This window comes from Falco biarmicus, chromosome 7, assembly GCF_023638135.1.
Source record: "Falco biarmicus isolate bFalBia1 chromosome 7, bFalBia1.pri, whole genome shotgun sequence".
In the NCBI taxonomy this organism is placed as follows: Eukaryota; Metazoa; Chordata; class Aves; order Falconiformes; family Falconidae; genus Falco; species Falco biarmicus.
Genome location: NC_079294.1, coordinates 34,679,443 through 34,704,991, shown reverse-complemented (window position 1 = coordinate 34,704,991; position 25,549 = coordinate 34,679,443). Strand labels below are relative to the sequence as shown.

Below are 25,549 nucleotides of genomic sequence, written 5' to 3'. Positions count from 1 at the left end.
GAAGTGCTCTGAGTGTGAACATGCTCCATACACAAAGGAAAATTTGTGAAACATAAACATGCATGTTAGTGGGACTCCTCAAACACACTTATATTGCTTGAAATGTAATGTATGTGTTCACACTAGCCAGGTAGTCTGTTTTTTTCACATTGGAATATAGCACTTATAAAATGCCTACTTTGGCAAAGGGTAAGCCAAGAAAACAGGAGCTGTGATTCTCTCCAAAAGCTAATTGTGCCTGTATATTAAGTTTGTCTATCTGTGCTTTACAGGGACATCAGCATCACCTGATGGTCCTCCTTCACATTTCCAGCAGTGAAGCAGTTAACAGTGCTACTGCTTAACATATTGCTGTTATGGAGTCTTTTTAGTTTCCAGGACATTTAACTAAATCAGGTGGATGTCATTAGCTGATATTCACAGATGGGGAGACTGAGGCACAGAGGAGCAGGGTGACTTCATCTGCCTCTCCCCAAGTTCCCTCCCCTTCCAGGAATTGTTTTTGCTACCAAACAGCTGAAGAGCTGCTAAAGGCTCATCCTGCCTAATTCTATCAGTGGTGTGTGGTGTGGGTTTGGTTTTTTTTTTTCACTGTGGGACAGATTTCAAAAATACTAGCTGAAGGCAAACTTTTGAGCAAGGAAGAGGTACTTACCTGAGCAGCAAATCCTGCGGTTCTCTTTTTCCAGAGGCCATACTCTGCCTGAGGATACGCGTGTGCAGTGCAGCATCTGCCGGTGTGAGCTGGGCTCAGTCCCAAATGGCGAAGGCAGAGAAGTCCACCAGTGTTACTGACTCCTGTCCATCTGGGCTCTTCTGTGTCCAGTTCACTTCCTTCCTTTTAGCCTCTTGACCATGTGTTTGTGGTCAAGCCCTCTGATTATTTGTAGTGGTATTTCTCTCTCTAGCTGCCTGTATATATTATTTTGCCCTTTGGAAACAGCTCTTTCTATCCGCTGAGTTCCTTTATTAATTCCAGGGCTTGTTAAATTGCTGCGATTGTCTGTTGGGGGGGCTATGTGTTTCAATTACATCAGGAATATTTGCTGGTATATAGAAATATTCATGGTATAATCAGGCCTAAAAATTTTAATCCCCACAAGGATTTTTACAACCATTGAAACTCCCCAGGACTTAATTACAAGAGTTGGGGAACAAACTTGGGAAAATTGATGAACTGTTTATTGTCAACCCTTTATGCCTTTTGGAAAGCATACTCCACAAATCAGGGTGATTATTGCTATTTGTTAGTTTATTGTGGTAGCTTCTGGACATTGCAACTCAGATCAGGGCACCATTGTGTTAGGCACTCTGCACCCCTGGAGCAAGAGCTTGGAAGCATTTTGGGGCTGAACAGACCAGACAGGCAGAGGGATGGGGAGAGCCACGCTGCAGGAGGGGATGTGTGGTAACTGGGTGGCTTGTGCCCTGAGGTGTGTGCCCCAGTCCACTCCCCAGCCCAGAGCCTTGTCTGCAAGACCACCCTGCTGAGATGAGAAAACACCCTGCTTTCCTGTGTTACTTTTATGTCACGTCTGTCAACATGCTGTATTTCTTTATCCCTTATGATGTTTTTAGGCCCAGTCCTGCCCCTGTTCTCCTTCTTGGTTGCTCTCATAGCAGAGGGATATGGTCATCCTGGGGCAAACTCTTGTGTCGGTAGGGTGGGCAGAGGGCACAGCAGGAGGAAGCAATGAATGCAGCCTTGGGGTAGGCGAGAGCCTTTTTTCATGTGTGTTTAATGGGGGTGAGCCAAGTTGTTCTGCTTTTTTCCTTAGCTTCATGTTCAAAGCACAGACAAGGGGCCAGGAGCTGGTTTAGATGAGCATCAGGTGGGACGGGAGATGGCTACTCCTGCAGGAGCCCCCGCAGGGACCCGGCTTACAGGGATGCTGCCAGTGCTGCCATGTGGCACCTGGATGCCCCTGCGAGACTCCCATCCCGGCCCCTGAGCAGGTCCAGTGATGACACCCCCCTCCCATTTCCTAAAAAATGGGTTTTGACACTATATGAGCAATCTTGCAGGCATAGTATGGGCTACTTCTGGGAATCCACATGGTCTTTTAGGTAAGTAAAAATCTTCACGGCCTGCCCTTGGATGTCTCAGCCTTCCAAATACCATGCACAAATATATGGACAACCTAAAATGTGGATTTTTACGCAGTGAGAAGAGTTGCATGCTCAAAACAGGATATTTAGATATATTAGGATATTTATTAACCACATGGGGTGTTCCAAGCTCAGTTTATTTATCTTTGTAAAGTGCTTCCAGATCTTTGTGTGGAAGGCACTAGAGACATGAAAGGCTTATTATTATTATTATTGTTATTATTGTTGTTGTTATTATTATTACAGCATCTAAGTACTGACAGGCAACCACAGCTGTGCGCTCAATTCAAGCCGCTTAAATTTGGGGGCTGATTTTTATGATATTGACTCTTAATACTTTTTCCCATTGAATCCATATGCAGAAATGTGTGTTCACCTGCCCTGCTGAAGTACCATTATTCTCCAGAAATATGTAAATGCGGTGCTTTTAAAGAAAGGAAGAAAATGTGGCATAAAGATTAAGTATTCACATTTATATGGCAGAACTCAACTGCCATTTCAGAAGGGCTTCAAAGAAACCAACTGTATGAGCTGGTAGTTGCTTCTCTGTCATTAAAAAAGAAAATGCATTGATTAAAATAAAGCCAAGGATTCTCATAGACAAAGGATAACATTTATGGTGTTTCAAGGGTCTGACACGAGCTACGAACAGCCCAGGAAATGGAGAGCTGAGTTTCACAGTCAAGCGTTTTAATCAGTACGGTTGTGCACAGCCGCTGCTGCGTGTGTGTTATGTAATATCACACTTCACCCGCCCACGTACACCTAGAGACAACAGGCATCTTCGAAAGGTCTTGGCATTATTCAGAGGAAAGACTCCCAGCAATACCCCTGCATGGTGTTTAACCTTATCTTGTGTTTAGGCGTTTCTTTTTTTTTTTCTCCCCCTCCTTCCCCTTTCCTTTTGTTTTTCCCTTTTCTATTCCTGTGGTACATCAATAGTGGGTATTTTTATATCTCCAAAAATGGAGCAGATATAGGGGGGAAAATCCCATTAGCTCCATGATGTGTTTTCATGGCAGCTCTGAAGGTTCCAGTCATGGCCATTTTCTAGATTTTGTAGCATTGTTCTCATGCTGTTACTTTTACTATTTTTTTTTTTAAAGTAGAGTTGAAATGTTACATTCTGAAGACACCAGCTAATAATTAAGTGGTACCTAGCCTATGCTTTCTTTAGGTTTTTAAAATAGGAAATAATTAACCAGAGATTTTAAAGATCTGCAGAAAAGCCAAACAGGCCTGTGAAACCGCAGGATCTAATAACAAAGAAGGTGAGTTGGTTTTCCAGTGCCCTAAGAGCTTGAAGACGGCCTTACTCTGGCTTTTGAGTAACAGAAAGAGCTCAATAGCATTTCATTCTGGTATGAAGTAGCCCTGAAGTTAACTGTTTTTCCAAAGAAAGACACACACCCCGCTCCCCCTGCCCTGCCCCCCCCCCCCCCCAAAAAAAAAAAAGGATGTCGCTGGCTGCTAATTAGATGTATTTTAACTGCAAAGTCATTTTAGCAGCTAATATTGTTATTATGTGCTTCCGTGTGAATCCTTAGTGAAGCTATTAAACTGTGAGAGCCTGAACTTATCAGACATTTTGTAATGTGGCTGGGGTTTTGTATCCTTGTTCAGAAACCTGTGGGGAGTGAAGGACCTTTTCTGGCTCAGACGTGGAAAACACATTTCTTACCAACTGATTACCAGGGTGGGCAGCTGAGACCTTCTTGCATCCTCCTTTTGCACTTTTTTTTGTTGTCTCCTGTCCCCCCCCAGCAAAAATATTTCTTCTTTCTCTTATACTCCCTCCCTCCTCTCCCAGACACTGTCAAACCCCACAGTGCACCCTCTAGCCAAGGAAGGGGGTTTAACTGCAGGGACCAGTCTGTTATTTTGGGACACTTTCGACTCCTGCCTGTCGTATACAACAAGTTGGTGGTTCTCAGTAGCTGGTATGCTCTCAGCATCAGGCAGGCACCTGCTTTTGAAAAGCAATAGCCCACAGCAGACAGTGGACTTAGCCATCATTTTCCTATCGGTTTCTCACCCAGGATTCTTACTTTGTAATTGCTGGGTTGGGTTTCTCAGGGTTTGGATTTTTCCCCTGTCTTATTGCATCGGTTGCTTTTGTTCTCCTTCGCACCCTAAAACAAAGTGACTGATACAATACCCAAACTGATGAAAAAGAAGGAGATTTTTCCCCCCTTTATTTGCTCAGATTTGAATTGGGTTATCTGCCTATCTTGTTTATGAAATTTCTGCTGTCTTTTCTGCACAGACTGTGACTCCCAAATCTTCCACAGCTCCATTTCCATATTCCTGCGTGCTTGTTCTTTGTTAATCACTTGGCAAGCGCTTATTTGAATATTAAAAATTTCTTTAATCATCAAAGGCAGGAGCACAGCTTCATGAATATTCATATTTTTTTCCTCCTCAGACTGGATTCTAGTTCATTACCCTGCAGTAAAGCCAAACAGTCATCAATCGCGCTCATTACAGCCGCTGGCGTTTTGATTGGCTGCCTGCTGCTGGTAGCCCGCGTCCCCCATCCTCCCGCTCTCCTCCATGAGCTGTCGTGTACCTGCCAACAACAACAACAAAAAAAAATATCAACAATGCAAGAATAAATTTATCCCGTTGAAAAACAACTTTGCAAACTTGTCAAACAGTCCTCGTCACTTTTTTTTTTTGGTTTTACACCAAAAAATTTTAAAAAAAAAAATTAGAAGGGAGAAACTTGAGCTTTAGAGATGAATATTTGTCAAGAGAGTTGACGTAAGTTTCATTTGCATAATGACTTTGTACTTCTGCATTAATAAAATTTGCATATGAAGCCATGTTAATTACTCCTGATCATGCTTTTTGCATTCATGCATAGTAATTTTCTCCGACTTGTGAGAATTAATGTCTTGGCATGGGGGGAGGAAGGGGGGGAGTTGGGGTACTGTCAAATTTCTGTGCCAGTGCCCCTCACTCACACTCTCTCATTCTTGCTCACCACATCGCTGTTCTTGATCTGTGGCTCATTTATGCATTATCATTTGAAATTCTTGGGAAAAAGAAATGTATCAATTCAAAGGGAATCCTTGTTTCCCCCCCACCCCCCCTAAAAATCCCTGAGCAAAATACAACAAATCTCTTCCCTGCCCTCCTCCTTCCCTCCCCAGTGCAGCCTTTCCATTTCCAGCTCAAGCAAAGTTTTAGTCTTAGCATCATAAGTTGGTGCAGGGGAACTGCACCAAAACTGCTGTGTGTGTGCTGGGGGAAGAGGAAAAGGCTGGTGTGCAGGTGTGTCTGGCTGAGCGCCGCGCTCCGTGCACGAGTGTGTATAATAGCACGTCTGCCTATACCACTGGGTTGTTCTGCCTTTCCTGGGGGGTGCTGTTTGTCTGCCGCTTGCAGGGTGTGCATGCGTTGCTCTGCTAGATGCTGTTGGAAACGTTTGTGCATGTGTCTCTATGCTCTGTGTGTGTACACGTGTGCTTGTGTACATTTGTTTTGTCAGCCTTGTTGGTATCTGTATGAAAAGACATGGTAGAAAGATAATAATAGCAGGTGGGAACGGTCCATATGAGAGGGTGTAATACAGATGAGACAACTAGTTTTAGGAAAAGCTTGGGAAAAAATCTTTTGGAAAGATTAGTGAACAGATCTGTCTTTCACTTTTGGATGTGTCTGTTCAAAGCTGCTGCAATGGTACATGTAAAACCCATCTCAAAACATCTGCAGTACTCTCCCTGAACATGAATTGCACAGGGTAGGGATGAGGCTGCAGCCTGCACTCTGAATTTGTAGCCATACACTGTTTGAACAGATGTTTTTCTTTTTATTGAAAGAGAGTTTTTTAATAATAGAGCTGAGCTTTAGTCTCTAACCAGCTATTGATTGATTTTCCATCACCAGACAGGCACAGAGAGACACACAGAAAAACTTGGTTCAAGCCCTGTTAAGTGGCTTACGCGTCTGCCTGTGCACCACCTGCCCGTCTGCCTGTGCACATATACACACCCAGGCACCCACCCCTGCAAGCACACAGCACCCCCAGGGAGGCACCAGCTACGTGTGCCTGCATTTACATGTGATGTGAGACGTAAAGCAAGTTCTCTTAAATTCAAATCGGGTCCCCTGGTCTAAACCGTGCTGAGGTGGGACATTGTGAGAGTTGCTTGTGGCTTCATCTTTGTGCTTTGCTCAGGGACTTTTCTTGCAGGTGTGCCAGAGGAGCATGGTGGTTTACATATACCGTATCATATAGCCAGTTATGCTTAGGCTCAGGGAGAGGGACAACAAAAAGATGCAGTTTATGCCTTGATTGTGGCTTTTGTCACATTCATCTAGGCTCTTATGCTCATTTCCATCTTCTGAGGTCATGTCCAGTTTACCTTGTTTTCTTCTTTGCAAGTTTAAAAATAGCAGAGAGAAAAAAATATTACTCTTAGCTGTGTGCATAGGAGTCAATATAACCTGTGAGCTACTGCCATGTAAAGGCACTGAGTATACGCTGAGTTTGTTTAAGCATGAGGACAAAATTCTCCTTTACCATCAGCAATGCAGATCTTTTATTTACATGGTGACAGTCCCTGTGCATGTTTCACACTTGTGCTACGTGCAAAACTCCCCTTCACATCTGTGCAGACTGAATGCAGAATATATAATTGAGATCTGCAGTGCAGGTGAGTGATTTCCCAGGGCTGACCAAGAGGAAAATCGAGCCTCGCACATCGTGTCAGCGATGTCTGAGCAACACAGAGCTGCATGTGTGCGCCTGTTCGCCCTATCCGGATTGGGTATTTGCCTCCAGGATTGCAATGCAGTTCTTGTGGTCTGCTTTCCCTTAGTGCTCGTTGTTGCTGTGCACTTTGCGGCAGTCAGGGGTGGCTTGCAGGGGTGTTTGCTTTTTGAAACCTTTGTGCAACACGATGTGGTCAATTTGCCATAGAATGCCAGAGACTGGCTCCCCTCCCTTGCCTGGTGCTGCACGGGTTGAGGCAGAAAAGTCTCAGCACCACCTTAGGATACCGTCTGTCTACCTATCCGTATTTGTTTATCTTTTTGTCTGTTTGTTCATTTTGTGTTTGTCCATCACCTGTAGCAATTAAGCTGAAGAATGATAGAGCCCCTGTCTTCATTTTCAGCTTTAGATAGAGCCTTTATGGGGAAAAATCCCACAGAAGAGGAGCTGGAGAGGTAAAACATGAACATGTTGCTAGCAAACACAAGCTGAGTGTTTCTGGGCACCACTGTTCCTCTTTTTATAGCTATGAAAATGTATCACGTACCTAATGGTGGAGCTCCCCTTTTCTCTGTGCATTTCCTTGAGGCCAGTAGGTATGATTCCCCTTCATGATTTGCCACCGATCTCATTCTAGATAGGACTGTCCTGATTTGTGACAAAGGAGCAAACCCTAAAGTGGTGGCAAAGAGGAGGAGGAATCACCTGATTTTACTTTGCTTGTAGGGGCAGACTCAGCCACCTGGTCTGGTAGCCCCGCAGTCTTTGCCTCTTAGTGCTGGACTCAGGAGTGGTGGTGGGATTCCCTGAGCATCTGCCGGAGTCTCTCTTTGTCCATTCTTCCTCTCCCTTACTAACCCTTTCCTTTCTAATAATAGGTTAGTGCTTTTTATATTTCCTTGTATATACATCAAAGGACATAAAAACACCTTCTGAGTGACATGTTAAGTTCCAACCATTCATTGGCAGCTCATTCATATAGTCCTTCCCATAAATTTGTTAGGTACCTTGTTAAAGTGGATTGCTGGCTTGCCCCCAGTACCTCTGTCAGAAGGCTCTTACAGGATCCCTTTGCCCAGATGATTAGAAACCTCCTCTTTGAAGCCTTAATTCCCCTTCTACACTAGAGGAGATGTATTACACAAGAGCAGGGAGGGCCTCCCTGTACCCACTTGGTGAGCTCTTAGCATCTTCTTGGACACCTCAGGGCTATGCAAACTGTATCAAATTCATTGCCAATGGGCAGGTGCAGCCCACTGGGACTAGAGGAGAGGCTGTTGCTCTCAGGGTGGTGGTGAGTGCAAGGACCCATGCACTTCCACATTAAAACCCCGTGCAGTTGCGGTTGATGGTACGCTTGCCTGGCTTCATATAGTTCCTCTGTGTGATGAGCTCCTTCCAGACCTCTAGTATGGCACCACAACGTGCAGAGGGATGAGTGACTGCAGGACCTTAGTCATGGTGGGGCCACAGACACGTCTAGGTGTAATGTGAGATGTAGCTGCTGCCCTGTGGTCCTACTCTAAATCCCGATTTCAAGCTCACAACTTTCCCAGCAAGGATGAGTGCCCAGGCAGCTCGACATAGCCTATGCTAGCCTAGTTATTTTTATAATATTAGGAATATAATATATAATTAAGTCATTGGAGGGAATCTGTTAGTCTTAGCTTGTTTTATAAAAAACCCGAACTTGTCATTCATGTTACAGTGACAGTAGAGTGGTCCATAAACACACAGAAATCTCTGTCTGACATCAGTTTCTACATACCTAGTATACAACCCTGCCCAAAATGCAACATAGGTATGGTCTGGATAGTAGTTATCATTACTGCTTGTGTACTACTTCCAGGGAGATCAAACAGTTACAAAAGCCAAGGAACTGGTCCCCTAAAATAAAAAATCCTTCCTTGTCCCACAAGCCACAGAGATGGCTTCTATTTGAAACCAGTCCTCACAAAAGAGCACAAATTTTGTCGTGATGCTTGAAGCTCAAGTATTTACACAGGGAATTTAGACTCTTCACTTGTGGTTTTGGCAAAAGCTTCACACAAATGTTTTGCACTGGTGGTCTCTTAGCCATTTAAGATAAACGACAAAATCAAATGCAGTCCTTGCAGACTGGAGTGCTGGATGCTGTGCCAAGGATGAAGTATCCCTGTTTGCCTCATGTGTAGCTGTCAGATCAACATGCAGGCCTAGTTTCCGAATCAGGACTCTCAAGGTGGAAAGGGTCCCTTGGAAAATATTGGAAGGAACACAGATAAATATTTCTCCTTGCTGCCACGGTGCCTGTGTGTATCTGCAAGGCGCACATGCATGTGCAGCCAGAATTGCCGCCATTAAAAAAAAAAAGACCATTTGCCAGAAGATACCCCACAATTAACACACATATTTCCTGATCTAAATACAGGGGGAAACTGTGGTTTCTGATCTACCACTGTGCGGTAACTGTTGGCAAATGCCAGTTTTTTAATGGCGACCACTCCACCACATATCTTCATTTAGAAACTGCCCTTGATTAGTAGCTACCCTTTATTTAATAATTAAGTGGTAGGCATAGTTTTAAATGAAGGGGGTGGATTCTCTGTGGATGTAAAGTGGTGGCATTTGCTCAACTTCCCTTTAAACTCTGCTAATTTGCACCAGCCAAAAATGTGACTCATACCTGATTCTGTGTGTGTGCACGCGTGTGTGCCTGTATTTGTGCAGGTTTAGATCGATATTTAAGACTTGTATCTTAGTTTTTCAAAGCCGCAGAACTCAGTTTGGACTAGTGCCAGGAGGAGCGAGCATTTCTAGTGGAGCAGGAGAAAACTCTTAAATACAGCTTTTAAATGGTAGGTGATTCCTAGAGGGGTTAAAAATAAATAATACGGTTGGAGGTTACAATATCCTCTTTTAGCTACCAGGAAAAAGGTTGCTCCATTCTTCGCAGGCTCAATAGGGAAGCAGCTTGCATAATCGGGGCATGCAAAATGCACAACTGGCCGCAGCTCAAGCGGGAAGGCAGCACAGCAGCCGCCAATGCTTCCTTCTGGGAGCTCGGCTCCTGGCACCTCGCTGAAGCCATTTGAGCTCTAAGTCACTGCACTTTGTCCAGGCTGGTGTGTGGAGCCCACTTCAGTGGCGGCTCGGCAGAAAGCCTGCCCAGTTTTGTGTCGGCTCAATGCATTAACACAGCCGTAAAACAATAATCCCCCTTTTGATTCGGTCCCTGAGCAAGTGCCGGTGGCGATGTCTGCCCCCCTCCAGCTCTGCTCCATGCCAGGGCCGCCTGTCCCCTCCACTTCATGCCTCTCCATGCCCTCCGTGGGCCCCCAGCCTTGGTTCGTGGGTCCCCCAGGTCTCTTCTTGCTCTTTCCCTGCCCGGCGCGAGCCCGCCAGCCTCAGCCAGACCAGAGAGGGGTTCAGACCAAGCGTGTTGTGCGTTAGGCAGCCAGCCCCCGCCTCACCTGTTTCCCCTGATGATGCCTCCTCTGTCCCTTCAAACTTAGATCCGACTGACAGTTTTTTCTATTGTTTTTTCTCCAGGGCCGTCCAGGCCTGCAAACCTGCCGGGGGCTCCCATAGCTGCCTCCTCCCACCCTCACACATCCGTGATCACGTCACCTCTCCGCGCACTGGCCTCCCTCCCGCCCTGCCTTAGCCTGCCCTGCTGTGGTGCACGTGCAGTCTCAGTTGGCGGGACTCAGACTGAGATTCAGACTGAGACGTCAGGCACATTTGGATGTCATTGTCAGTTGTCAGGTAATAGAAACATTTTTTTTTTTTTGTTGCTATCTGAAGGTCAGTAGTGCTGCCAAGTGATGTCGTCTTTGCTGTGGGAGAGCTGCCTTTGCTGGGTTGCGTGGGGAAGGCAGAGAAAATGCCCTAAACTATCCCTCTCCCCTTCCTCCTTCCCCCTCCACCCCAGTGGAGGATGGGGAGGGGGAAAGGGTGTGCAAATCCTTCCATTTCCCCATCCCTCCCCTCCTGCCTTCCCACCTTCAGCTGTCACTGGCAGCCATGACTGGGCCATTTGTGCCACATTGTGAACAAATGCCTGAGACTCCTCACAGAACATGATACCCCAGTATCAAGATTTCATCTCTCTGGGCTGTTTATTTTAAGCTTAATTGGATAACATTTAACATCTGAGGGTTTTTTTTTTTCTTTCCCTCCTTTTTTTCCCCCTCCCCCCATCCCCCCCCCCCCTCCCCACCCCCACCCCCCCAGTCATTCATATTAAAGGCTCTCCTCTGCGTCCATGTGCACACAGGATGTATGTGCTCCATGCCATTTTCTCCCTTGTTTTGAGAAAACGCTCCTTGGTAACTTGCCACACATCCCTTGCCTCTCCCCCATCAGCTTTTCTTTCCTTTATTCCTTTTGGATGCCTGACTTTTGCCACCGCGAGGAGGGGAAAGTGATGTGGAAATGAGGGTGCAGCGAGCTAGCCAAAGAGGACACGGACATATTGTTGCCAGACCCCATCATTTAAAACCCAGTGATCTCTTTGAAATCAGTGGGTGTTTCTGAGCATGGCTCAGTTGCAAGATTGGGTCTATGGTGAACTGCGGGCTGAAGAGGTGAAAATGGGTAGGTCTTAAAAGAAAATACAGCTGTGGCAAAATCCACAAGTGTTTATGGAATCTCACTGTGGTGGGCCAAATCCTGCAGCCCTCATTCATGCTAACGTGTGTGAAGTTTTAATAGGGAGTTGCCAGAATGATGCTGGATAAGTAATGCATGAGGACCAGAGGATTTAGAAAGACAGCAATGACTGTCAGGAGTAAAAGCCTTTGGGAAATGACTCCTCATGTCCCCCTGCAGCTGGCAAAACTTTGCTGTGCTCAGCTTTTTCCTTCCACAAGAAGTGGTACCACCTGGCTGCAGTACGCTATATCTCCTGAGAATGTCCCTGTACATCTCCCACTGCTGTAATAAAGTGAAACAAAAAGTTTTGAAAGGAATTTAAATTTGCATCTTGGAAACCCTTGGTCTTGAAAGATAAAATATTCTTGAGATGAAGCTGAGAGCATTCTGCAGGGTCCTGTTTTGACCCTGGGTGAAGCTCAGGGCATGTGAGGAAGGCTCCCGTGCTGCCTGGGAGAGGCTCAGCCTGCACCCAGCCACTTGTGTTGAGGCGCAGGCACTGGGCTTGCAGCAATGCACCGTGTGGGGCATTTGGTCAGATTTCTTATGTGAGCTGCTGTACGCAGCATGGGGGCGATGCTGGATTAATCAGCCTCATCAGATTGACCAACTGGCCTGAGGTGGGTGTAGAGATGGGCTCTTCTGAATGGTAAGCGCTGGAGCAGAAAGTGAGATAGCTCCCCTGCCTCCCCCCTTCCCTCCTCCCTGTAACAAGCAAACCAAGCTGGAACTGATCTCATGTTTTGCTGTTCTGTCTTTGCTGGTGCAGCATGCACAGAGGTGCCTCTGGTAGGCAGGTAGCTGTAACTGAACTGGATGCCCTGCTTCCCTGTTGCTTCTGATGCCAGCAGATAGTAGGGAGGGAAGCAAGTACAACTAAAAATAGAAAAGGAAGCAATATTAAAAAATGTGGGAAGGTGAGGCTTTTGTACTTTGCGTACTTTGAGTTCTCACTTTGGAGTTGTGCACTGTGAGTTTTCAGTATTGCCTGTTTGCTGGGAGAGCGGTGCCAGCTCTGTGGAGAGAGAGGCTTGTTATCATGGCTTCCTGTAATTACTGCTGCAGTCTGCAGCACTTAGAGAATAGGTTATATCAAAGTTCATGCTACATGTTTATGACAGTAGCTGGTCAAGGTCTGCTTGAAAGAAACATTTTCTTCCCTAGAAAAAGGAGATTATGTCTACTTAACTCTTTCTTAGCTCCTATAGCGTTCACTGTATATGAGCCTGGGCATGGTTTAAACCCTGTGGTAAGGGTTACGGGATCATTCTAGCCCCCCAAATGTTTTGTGGAAATAAAAGAAAAAAGAGTTCTTTGTGTTGACTAATAATCTAGTGACGATCCCTGCATTGTGCCCTCTTTGTTAATATAGACATTTACAACAGTCACTTGCTCCAGCTTTAGAGATCTGCTTGTCTTTCTGACTTGATTAGCCTTTTATTCTGTCAGCCCTGTTCTTGCTTCTGAGGAATTGTTTCCTTCTTTGAACAAAAGCCATCAACAGTTCCCGCCTCTCCTCCTCCTTCATCATTTCTTACCTTTCCTGTTTTTCAGCATTCATTTAATTCAGGACCTGGAGTTTTTCCATGCAGTTCTCAAGCAGGCTGTGACTCTGAAGGCTTGAAGTTGCAGGTACTCCCAAATCTCTGCTGAGCACTCACATATCGGGCCCTCAAGAGTCCCAGCAGTTTTGTGCTGGAGAATCTAAACTTCTGGCTGCCGGTGGGATTTGGGGTATGCGCGTGTGAAAACTGCATTTGGAAATAAATCTCCGACCTAGATAAGAGCAATTGCCCAGCATGCTGAGTAGTGTTCAGTCATGCACAGGGGAAGCTGTGCTGCCTCATCCAGAGCTGTTTGCGATCTTTAGAGAACGTACTGCTGACAGTAGTTTCAATCACAGTAAATGACGCTGGGAAGTCTGCTTGGGTGTCCACTGTGTTGCTCGGCTGGTGCTGATCATGGTCCCTTCTGTCTCTGTTCAGTTCTTTGTGTTCAGGGTACCACAGGATGAGGAATTTGGGAGTAAAGGTCTATGTTTTTCCATGTGATTTAAAAAAAAAAAATCTACCCCTGGAACAATCTCTCTCTCAGTCTCTTTATTTATTTATTTTTTGCCTCAGAGGCTTCTGTCTGTTCAATTGGGTTCTCCCATTTAAATGTTTTTAGTGCCTATTTAATTAGAAGTTGGAATAGAGTCATGAAATTCACAGGGTTGTGTAGCTTGGATCTAAAATACAAATGGGCAAAGCATTCATTTTGCTTTACCCCTTGCCAGATCAGGGTGCTTTTTTGAGCCTGCTTTTTATTTCATTTCAATGAATTGCAACTGCTCAGAGTAACTGTAAAACACACACAGGTTTTTTTTCGCATAACAGAGGCATGCAAATGATTGTTGAGAGACGTAATTATGTAAAGAAAAGTATATGCCTGTATGCGTGCACACATACACTGCAATGCTTTTTGTGGGGCTATTTTTTCACAATACATCTTCATAAGGCTCTTTTTATGATGCTGATTTATTAATATTGTACATTAAGGCTTAAATTGTCAAAGCTGCCTAAGAGATTTGGATGCCCATTTCCCATTAAAGTTAACGAGAAATGAGCTTTGAAAATCTCAGCGCAGAAGTGCATGGCACTTTACAGTGTGATCTCCAAAGAAAAAAGTCCCTGCCCTGAAGATACTACATGCAAAAACCCCAGAGATGGAATTACAATCAGCATAAGACAAAGGGGTTTGTAATGGCACAGACAATAATTTATCCCATACGTGTGCATTCAGATATGTACCTGATCCAAAAATCTTTGGACCTGGGCCCACAAGTGAGGGTTTATATACCTCCGTAAAGATAATTAAATCTGTCCAATACACATATATTCAGCTCACCAGTGAAACTGCTTCCTTCCTGCATGTAGGCCGATGGAAGAGGTGGAAAACAATTATGGTACTTAGTTGCATATATAAAACCAGCAAGTGTGCATGGACAGCAGTGATTAATGAAGAGGGCTGTGAAGTTTAGGATCTAAAATAGAGGAAGGCATGGAGCAATAGCTCAGAAGAGAGGAATAAGCTCCTGTTTTTTCAAGGAATCAGCTGTATTGGTCATTAGAATGTTCTGAAAATCAGTGTCATCTTGTAAAGTTAATACCAATTTACTTGGCTACTGAATTTCTACTTAATGCATTGTTTAACTCGGCTGGTCTTTTCTTGGCAAAGATTAAGGTGACAGTAAAGATAAAAGGAGTACCTGTAAGTAAATAATGGGTTTAAAAAGAATACTTTTCCCTCCTTCAATTGTATCACTATATTCATTTTGTGTCAGTTTTATAACTGGTTTCAGCCAATAAGAAGAGCTAGATTAGACCACCCGGCTGCAAAAACCTTGATGCAATTAATACAGTCTGCCTAGAAAGCAGTATTATTTCAAAAACTTTTATGTTAATGATATGGTATGCACTCGGCACACTTCTTACTAGAACAAGAAGCAAGCTTTTGTTCACTCCAGACTGGGTTTTATTAACACAGGAGGATCAATGGAAAACAAAACAGTAATCAGAGTGGAGAATGAAAACTCATCCAGCAAAAACCTACTAACTCATCAGGTCCCAGGACGATGGCTGATACTCTACTCTTCATTTTTTGTTGAGTGGAATCTCAAAAAAAATTAATGAAAAGTCCATTAAAATTTGATTCCTGATCAGCACTGGGTCCTTTTTTGAGATGAGAAAGAGGAATTTGGTATATGTGTCTGAGGGCAAAGATCTAAGGTTTCCCTGAGACCTTTTGTAAATGTATCTTTTAGTTTTGCTGCGTAAAGGTTTGCATAAAGTACTGTCTAACATTCAGGAGAGATGTTCCTATTAGTCATGGTTGCTTGTATTTATTTATTTTAGTGAAATATTTAATGCATGCTATAGTAGAATTGACTTTGTGGACAGAACTCACAGAGTTCAGGGAGGTGTGAGAGATGTATATACTAAAAAGTGTAATGCATCAGTCTGACTGTATGCATCCCTCTTTTCATCTATCTATCAATCTATGTGTTCATCCATCTATCCAAGTATTAAAATCATATGTGACCTGTCTGTCTATGCAGCTCTCTGTCTCACCAGATATTAAAATCAGATCCAAACTCAAAATAGATGGATCTAATCACAAACTGATTTTTTGACTGAAGAGTGTGTTTGTCAAGAGGCAGTGAAGAGACCTTAAGATGGCAAAGAGATAGCTAAAATTAGGGTGCTGCATGGGGCAGCAGTGCTGGCAATTTGAGCATGGCTGAGGCTTTGTTCTAGACAGACGCCCGATTGCTATAACTTTGCAAGTCCTAATTATGTCAAGATAAGAACCAGCAGGAGCAACAGCGATATTTAAAGGTGCTTTAAACTGGATGCCTGCCATTTCCAGACATCCCAGGAAAAAAGAAAAGCCCTTAATTGCAATATTAACGGGTGGAACTGAATCTGGTAATCTTGGGACAAAAGGTTCAAGGCAACGTTGCCTGCTGCAAAGACAATGGCTCCAACATTGAGAGAGTTAACTCAATCGCATACCACTATGCTGAGCCCGAGAGTCTGAACTCTTCAAACGCTCCAAATGGAGAGCTAAATCAAAGAATCCTGTTTCAAATCCATCCAAGATGTTGCTGTTTTTCTCCTCTGACAGGAGAAGCATTTGGAAGTGCAGTTTCTTTCTTTTTTTATAGCTGTCTTAAAAAGGAGTTTGGATGTTTAGCACAGCTGGTGCTCATTACATTATGCACTATCAATAAAATAGCATGTGTAATTAATTTTTAATGCAGTGCTGTATGCAGCGCTTTAAAGCAGTTACTGTATGGGGAGAGCCGACACCGGTCACTGACATCAGAAATATTGAAATAGAGGTCTAGATTTTGCATTTTTAAAGTGTGTATGTGTGAGTGGGGGAAGGGTAATGCCTAACCAGCAATTCTCTGGCCACAATAAAATTTTAAAATATAGGAACAAGATGGATGAAGGTGATTTTATAATTTGCTTATTGGAATGAATGAATTTATTTCCTTTTGGAGTTTGGCGGGTTATGAGTAGGTGACTTCAGAGTATAGGTAAGTACCTGGGACTGCACAGTGACTGATCCATCTTTGTTAAAGCATGAACAGGCTTTGGTATCAGGTGGGAGATAAGGCAAAAGGGGAGGTTAGGAGAAAGCAAGGGAAGGACATCTCTGTTCTATCTCACTGAGCAGTTTTTTTTTTTACAGGGCTCCTTTCTTGTGCCGTGTTGTTCCTGTTAATAATAACCCCCGTCCCCCCCCCTTGATTCATTAAATATTTGGGAGTATCAGTGGTTTGGAAAGGAGAGAGTAGCTTGGTTACAAAGTGGCACAACTGATGGCAAGGTGCCTGCTGCTTTGACAGAAGACCCAAACAAATCAGTCGTCTTTTTTTCTTGGCGTGCAGTGGTTTCCAGAAGACACCAGCACAGATAAAGACTGCTTTACTGGTGCGCAGTAGGCAAGGTTTGGGCACCACTGTGCAGCTTTCGGTAGCCGATATGTCCAGAAGCACCTCGGCTGTCCAAAGGAGGAGCAGACCTATTTTTGAAGTTGTAGCATGGTGCGTTGTTTGTATTCACAAGCAGAACTTTCATGTTTCTGCAGCAGAGTAACCACTGGGATGGTTTGCAGGATAGGACCAGCCTCTCCCTGCTGCCACCTCCTTCCCACCCTTTTCAGGGAGTTGAATGCTTCTTGGTGAACGCTTCCTAAAGAGAGAAGAAATCAACGGCACGAAGAGAAGGAAGGAAGCAATCACCTACAAAGCAACAAAATTAGGGGTAGTGTTCGTCAGGTGCCTTGCCTTTTGGTTGGGCAACACACCAGCTTTCTAAGAGCTGATTTTTTTTTTTTTTTTAATACACATGCATGAGGCATAAACGTTTGCAATTATTCTTTCTTTCTCTCAGTAAATTGCCATTCATTTGTGCATAGCATATGCTAAACAGTTCACTTGTACAGCCTCACCTGGCGTATTCAGGATGGAGTTTTCTCTTGCCCCTTCAGCAGCAGCTTTTTGCCATCACTTTTCTTCTCGCTTTCTGTCAGATACATGCGGATGTGTTTGTGTGTCTGAGCCAGGAAGCGAATTGGGCTGTTTGTGAGAACAGAGATAAATCTCTTGTGCACAAATATGATGCTCAGCGCCAAAGGAAGTAGGGCGAGCCATGGTGTAAGGTGTAGGTAGTTGTGATGAGAACCACTCTTTAGTTCACAGGCCAGAGTGGGAAGGTGGAGGCAATAGTGAGGCATTGTACATTTTGCAGTGAAATAATTTTATTTTATTTTATCTTATTTTTTTTGGAGGAGTTGGATCACGTATTCTTCCTGGGTTTGCTCAGGTTTAGGCCAGAGAACTGCAAAAAAATTACCCCATGTCCCTCCAGAGCTGCCTAATTCAGAGGACCTGGGTTCTTTTTTCTTTTCTGAGTACTTCATAAAAATAGATGAAAGGAAGAGTTCTGCGCTCAGATGGGATGCTTTATGTTCAGAAAGGGATTTAAGTCAAAGAAGCCATGCTGATGCACCTCGCATGTGCCCTGCTGGGCTCCTGTGTGCTGCATGTTGGTCCTTCTTTCTGCTGAGCAGTAAACAGCTGAGCAACTGTTAGCAACATACGCTTTTATGCTGTTTGCTTTGTTTTGGACAGGCTTTTTCCAAGCATTTTTGCAGTATGTACAGAAATCTGGTAGGCTAGAGTATGGTACATGCCTTTGCTATCTTTATTTCCCTCTTGTTTTTGTCTTAATCAAACCGTTTCTATGGGTCCCTGTTCCAGCTAATGCAACCCACAGTAGCACAAACTGGAGAAGCCAGATTCAATGAGACAGTAAAACATGCACTTGGAAGGAAGCAGGCAAAAAATCCCACATAGAGAAAGCTTACATTTTTTAGGTATTCAGCTGCAAGAGTCAGAGGTCCTGGCACTTCTGGAATGAGGTTAATGCAGGCGCTAAGCGGGGTGGTGGGGAGACACAGGCACTGGAATCATGCCATGAAATGGTGCTTTCTAAGTTATTTTCATTGTTATTTAACATAAAAAATCTCTGGTTAGAGAGAAGCCAGTTTGCACAACATACCTGCAGCTTTTATGCTTGTTGAAATGTCACTTGGCTATTTGGAGCCAACTGTAAATGTATTAATTTCAGCACATCCCCTGGCAATACAAGGGGGAGCATCTTATCCTTTTTGTGTCTCAGACTGTCTCCTTACATGTGCTGTTTTGACCTAGATTACTTCATGTGAGACCCAGATCTAAACCTGATCCTTACGTCTTTTCCATGGCTGCGTGACAAGCATGGCGCTTCCAGGGTGTGCTGCGCTATGCCAGCAGCCTGCTGAGGGGCTAGGGACTGCCTAGGGACCCTTAGCTGAGCATCCCTTTCTAGGATGTGTTTTTTGACTTCGGTGGCATTGTTATGCCAGCTGTGAACATGAGCTATGGAATTCGGGGATGTACAGAGATTTAAGTAAGGATCAGAATATTGCTGGGAAATATGTGCTATGTAAAACTGTTCAGGTGATCAGGGTGAAAAACAAAAATTCATAGAACCTTGTAAAACCTCAGCATAATACCAGTGCCCTTTGCCTGCGGGGGAACTGTTTTTTCAGATTGCATCTTCTAACAGAGATTTGGGTTGTTTTCTCCTCTCTAGCTGAACAAAGATAAGTTCATTTATTATGGTACAGACAGGCTTAGAATGCAAAGTCTGTCCAAAAATTAGGTCTGCGTGTTTACAGATTGATTAATCCAAATCCTTTATAAAAATGTGTGAACCATCGATTAAACTGGGAATAAGATCACTGTGGTTTTGCCTACAGTGAGGACAAGATTAGTGAGTAACTTTACCTTTCTGGAAAACCTTATAAAATATAATAACAGTGATAAAAAATATTATTTATCTGTTTTTTTCTGGGTTTTTTTTCCCCTTAAACTGAACTAATACTTCCATTGTAAATTTGAGGTGGAATCTTAAAAGCTCTGTAGTCTGTTGAAGCCGAACACTTCGCTATCATGATCAATAGATACATAGAGCAGTTGTAAAATAATTCTGTGGAACTGCTGTAAATTCCTTCCCAATTTCCTTCATACTTTCTCTGCACATTTTCCAGGAGGAACGGAGTGAAAGCTTGCAGCGGTGCTAGCCCCTGCCTCCACACCACTGTCAACGTTCATTAGTGCCGTTGAGCACACTCATAAATGTCTGAGCTCTTCCTGTATTTAGAGCCCACTGGCCAGCAAATCTTTCCTTCTGCTCTCCCCTTTTCGAGGAAAGACCTGATGGTCCGGGGTTGATGTGGGCACTTGAGGTATAATTTCAATTCTGTGGCGTGGTATCATCCAGAGTTGTAAGGGAAAGAGTGTGTGGGAGGCAGTACCATCACTGTCTTAAATATTTTGCTCCTTGCCCTTTCCTGCTAGGCTCGCCAGGCCGTGTCTTGTGATTATAAACTGAGATTTCATAAATTTTTTTTCTCCTTAATAGGTAAAGATGAGTGAATGCTATATCCCACGTTCTCCTTGCTCTTTCTTCACAGGTATCTTTGCTCTCTGGGGCTGGCTGGGACTGCCAGGGAGGTATTAGCCAGGGGATTTCATTGCCCCAGGGTTAGATTTGCCCCTCTGCATGACAGAATGGGGCTGTATTGCATATAGCTCCCTCCCAGCAAGTCCCAGTGAGTCACCATCTTGCTTGCTGGGCCATCTGATGGGAACAAGCTGCTCTGTCCGTGGCCACCCCGGCCATGGAGCTTCTCTCCATCCACACCTTTCTGTTCCCCTGCTCTGCCCCAAGCATTCATACTTCTTTCTTTTTTTAATATATCATTTTAACTTTGCCATCAGGTAGGTCCTTCATTCATTGCTGTCACTGCCAGTGGTCCCTGCAGTAATAATTACAGCATTTTTTTCTAAAAATTGAGTCCAAAGTGGATTTGCTGGTTTTTTTGTGGGTTTTTTTAACTTCACATTTTTTTAAATGGAAATGACTGCTGAAAGTAAACACAGCTTGCAATGTACAGGCTTATTGGGCCAGCATGAATTTCCTTAATAAGCGGGGGTATGCGTGTGTGTGCGCGTGTGTTTTTTTTCCCCCTTAAACCTTGGAATAAGAGTGCTGTCTCTTTAAATCCTAACTCAAACTTTACTGGCGATTTTACAGAGCCTGGTTTCATTTATAGTGGAGCCAGACTTGCTGTGTGAGAGCCGTCCGCATGCTGGAATTAGTCTTAAGCTCGCTTCTGTGGCGTTGCCAAATTCCATGTTTGTGTTTTATTTAGAATTCTTTTCACGGCCAGTCGAATCTGTTCAGGCACACATAGGCAGTGTTGCGCCCCATGGAGAAAATAAGCAAGTTTGCGTTTTCTTTGGCATAGGCCATGGCCACAAAAGACTGCGGTCTAAAAAAACATTTTTTAAAAGCTATTTTAACCCATAACAGATGTATAAAGTAGGCACACGCATGCCAGCTTCCTTAGTTTTAATTAAAAAATAATTACGGCTTTAATGGGATGCTAGTGACAAATTTGGATGAATGGTGGGTGACATTATCTCAAGGCTTGCTTCAACTTATAAATTAGTGCATTTCTCTTGGCCAGTGGTACAGATGAAATTAAATGAAGGAGCAGATTAATATTTCTTAAAGTTACATTAAACCAAATGAAAAACCAAATCAAATAAAAAACCAAGACCCCTTCCTCCCTTTCTTGCTCAGACTCCCGTTTGCATGAGATCACAGAACATGGAGGAAAGGTCATTTTCCCTGGCTGATAAATGATCTGGCCGACGATAAACTAGGCTTAGGTTTGCAAGGTACCTGTCTCTTCTGTAATTTCACATTGGTAGCCACATCGCCAAACTATTGTGATTAATGTCAGCAAGCGCTTCTATTTATAACCACATCTAACTAGCTAACACAGTACCTCCGAGCCAGGAAATCTTAAATATAAACCCATCCCTACATTCTGCATGTTGCAATAGTTCTCTCTCCATACCTTGGCTAACTGGCTGCCTTTTGGGCTGTGATTTCACATCTTTAGGCTATTTTCAGTTTGGGGCTTTTAAGGCTCACCAGAACTGGGCTAGATGCACAGGCTTGCACAGGTAACAACAGTTTATATTTATGAAGAAATAAACAAAAGTGTAATAAAAATGTAATGAGCTAACCCCAGATGGTATCTCTGTTGTTATTACAGTCAGGTGTATGCGGAGCTGGGGAAGGGAGAGGGAAGGCTCAGCATGGGAGGCTGTGGATATCGAAGGAGGAGAAAGAGAGGTCTGACAGGTTCACTGGAAAAAGTGTCTTCCTCCTTCCCACGCAAGCCTCTATCCCACCCATGGACACCCTGAATAAGTGCTGAGAGGAGAGGCGATAGAGCAGCACAATTTTTCAGGGCATGCAGCAGAACTGCGTTTCCTCTGGACATGCTCATCCCACCCTGGTGCTTTCCAGCAGCCACAGCAGCCCAGCATGGGATGGGGCTTTCTGGATGGGAGCAGATGATCAGCTTCATGATCTATGGCACAGGCAGATGAGGATCATTTTGTGTGTGGACAGCCAAACGCTGCTTGCTGTTCTTAGATGTATTCTTTCATGAAACTTCTCATCTGTTTAACATTTAGCTCTCCTTATAAAAAAAACCCTGAAATGCTGATACATGTAATCTGGATGGTGAGAGCTCTTCTTCATTTAGGCATTGCCAGTTTTCTGTAACAAACATATTACATTATTTCCTCATTAAAAAATAAAAGCAATTTTGGGGAAAAAGCAGTGGAAAGAAAGGTAGAGAAAGAGGGTATCAGGTGTTTGGTGGATAGCTGTGCACCTTCCCCTAGACCAGTCCAGATTTGTCTTATGGTCTACAGATGTTTTGCTACTAATTTCCACGCAAATGTGGCAGTGTCCCCCACCTTGCATGCTGGAAGCTGCTTGCCATGTTAAGCCAGGGAAACCCAGCAAGAGGAAACTTCTCTGCTTGGTTTGAGCTAGTCTGGAGAATCTGAGCTCCTCAGGGTGATCTGTTTGATCCCTTGGGGAGAGCAGTGTCTCTCCTTGGTGTGCAGGATGTCCATTGCCCGAAGCTGAACCGAGCCAGACTCTCCAAAGATGTGATTCTTAGGCTTTGTTCAACTGCAGCAAAAGAGAGGGAGATTTTCCTTTGTTGATTGAATGAGGATTTCTGTGGTAACGTTTCCCTGAGCTTGAATTCCTCATGAGTGAAAATGAAGTTCCAGCATTAAAAACATGAGTCACGCAGTGCAGATGAGAGTAATTTCTGCATTCCTGGAATTTTTGGAAGGGAAACATTACATTCATGATAATCCTTTCAATTATACCTTATTGCTAAAATAATCCATCAGGCATTCTGCAGTAGAGCCCTCTGCTATTTGGTTACAGTTGAAGCTTTGAAAATAGCACCTGAAAGCTTTTAGACTCCTGCGTGTTAGTATCTTAATTTTCTTTTTATGTTGTTGCACACAGGATGGTCTGGTGTTTTTTTTTATTTTATTTTATTTAGTCTTTAGGATTTTGTTGTTTAATAAATAAAGCTAATTTGATTTGTTCTGATCTGTCTCAAGTATCTAATTGCTGCTGTAGAGAGCGATTAATGTCCAGTTGAAAGGATTCCACATCTATAAATGAGAATTGAAAGCAGATGTTAGTTTGATGAACGTGTGCTGCCCATTGCTTGTCTACACTGGCTCAGAGAGCAGGCTGCTGAGATATCGCTATCTATCAAAAGAGAGATGTTAGATGCCATATACACTTCAGAGTCACACACCTATCATGAGCTGACTGAACAGTTAACAAATAACGTATCCCAGGTATTTTTTTTTCTCTGCTTGAGAAATAGCTATACATAAGACAGTGTTATCCTCAAATTGTCAGAAGTACTTGACAAACTCCAGTTCAGGAGAATGCTCTGTGAATTGCTTACAACCAGGACTTTGTGTCTCAGTTTTTACTCAGGGAGTAGTGTTGTCTGAGGGCAGGTAAGTTCCATTTTCAGTGCTATTGCATGTGCAGTGTTGATTCTGAAGTTAATTCAACCCATTTAAAAAAAAAAAAAAAAAAAAAAAGAGGTTGTTGATGCTGTTCTTTTTTCTATTTGCTTACTGGCTAGGTGCTCCAGCATTTCTGGCAAGCCAGGCCAAATGGTTTTCAGAGTTTGCTAGCTTGAGTTCATGCAGATCTGTGGAGAGCAGACAGTAAAGGGAGTGAAAGACTGAATTGCCTGGGCACAAGATCAGATTTTGTAGTGCCCAGCCAACTTTGACATTCACCTGTGCACAATAAGCACAACAGCTTTTTAGATAAAAGCAGGTACAATCAGGATCTTTTCGCGTGGCATCTCCAGTTCAGTAATGCATGATGCTTTACAGTCCTTTCACAAGCGGGTTCTCTCTTGGCCGTTGGAGTACTCCTTCCCGGCCAGTGTGTAACAGCAGGTTAGCAGCCAGCGCGTGTCAGAGTGGAGGAGGAGAAATTTTGGCCAAGGGCAGGCATTTCTGATAATAGCAGTAGAATTGTCAGTGTTTCCAAAAAACAGCACGCTTGCTTTTTAAAGTCTCTTTTAAAAATCTTTCCTGTACTTTTAAAATGTTTGCCAGTATTACTGTGAACAAAAGAGAAAAAATAGCCGAACAAATTTACTCATATTGATTTTTTTGTGAAATAGCCTTTGCATTTTTATTTTTTTGTTGAATAGCTATGCAGGTAATATCTATGACTAGAAAACTATTTCACAGATGGACAGACGGAGTTGTAAAGACCACCACAAATCTTCCCTGCTGTCTATAAATCAGGCTGACTTGGGATGTTTATATGGCAGGAGAGAGAAGGAAAGAGAGAGAGAGGAGGGGAGAGGGAGGATAAAAAGGACAGAGAAAGGACTTGGAGTCATGGAGAAGGATAGGTACTGGCATGTCAGAGCTCCAGCTATGTCAGCTTCCGTACTGTAGTCATGTCAAAATTACAGCAGAGAACTTCCAGTGGGACCTTTAGTTCCCCTGGGACCTGAATAGGGCTCTACATACAGCGGGCAGGCGAGAGCAGAGGAGATACTTGTTTTACATTTAGCTGGCTTTTCCATTTGGGATGTAACTATAACAACATTAACTTCAAATATAATTACTTCCTAAAATCCTTGGGCTTTGTTTCATAGACAGAGCTGAACTGAGCAGCAAGACTTTTTCAGTTAAAGTAGATATACTTTACTGGATTAAGACCTGGCCTTTTAAGACTGTTTCTGATGATTTTTCCTGACCTGTATCTACCTGACTGTGCTAAAATGTCAACAGTTCCCAACTGATATACCTCACAAAGTGACTGGAAGTCTGAATGTGGACCAAAATAAAATAAATGGTAGCTCTACCCCTATCAGGTCATACTTTCAAGCTATTAAAATAACCCAAACTTGCTTTTTGTCTTCCTTTACTCCTCTTTTTCTTCTCCACTCTCTTCTTAGCTTTCTTTTCTTACAGGGAAGGAATGCAATTGATGTAAATATGACTATCCTAAATTAAGCTGGTGAGATACTCATGTGGCTGATATTACTAGTTAGTCTGTAGCGCATGGTGAAGTCCATTTCTGCGGAGGAAAGCCAGGACTGAAGTCAAGAGATGGGGCACAGTTTACGGTGCAGTCAGCAAAATATGTTGCAGTTTCTCTTGGTGTAGTCTCTTGACTGGTTGTTCCTACATCCTTATGTGGGGTAAGACAAAGCGTCCCTGAGAAAATGTGTAGAGAAAGCTGTCCTTTGTAACATGGTGGCTTTTCTCATTGCAATGAACCCAGCCTGTCGAATGAGCTGTGGATGTGTAATTTTTGCAGGACAGGGCTTGTCTGCAGTATTTTATTGTTTCTGGAAGTGGTCACTTGAGCAAGTACACATGTGCTGTGAGTCAGTATTGGTTTGCTCTGGCTGCTTCTTAGCAGGTATTCCTATGAATAAAGGTGTGCCTGGCCCTGAGCAAATTGTGGAACTCCCTCGTGTTGGCAGCAGGAAGGTGTAAACGGGTTGGGAGCTTCACATGGAGCACATAGCTCA

The 25,549-nt window shown here is 43.6% G+C and overlaps 1 protein-coding gene across 5 annotated transcripts in view; it reads left to right on the top strand.

The window, feature by feature from the left end:
• The window catches only part of BCL11B (BCL11 transcription factor B), a 96,976-nt gene that overhangs the window by 32,844 nt on the left and 38,583 nt on the right, over positions 1-25,549 (top strand). For 3 of the 5 annotated variants that reach the window (XM_056346654.1, XM_056346656.1, XM_056346657.1), the window contains exon 3: positions 10,361-10,576. The exons of the other annotated variants lie outside the window; for them this stretch is intronic. In XM_056346654.1, the coding sequence (XP_056202629.1) occupies positions 10,361-10,576 (216 nt within the window). The remainder of the gene's footprint in view (positions 1-10,360; positions 10,577-25,549) is intronic. 5 annotated transcript variants of the gene reach the window in all.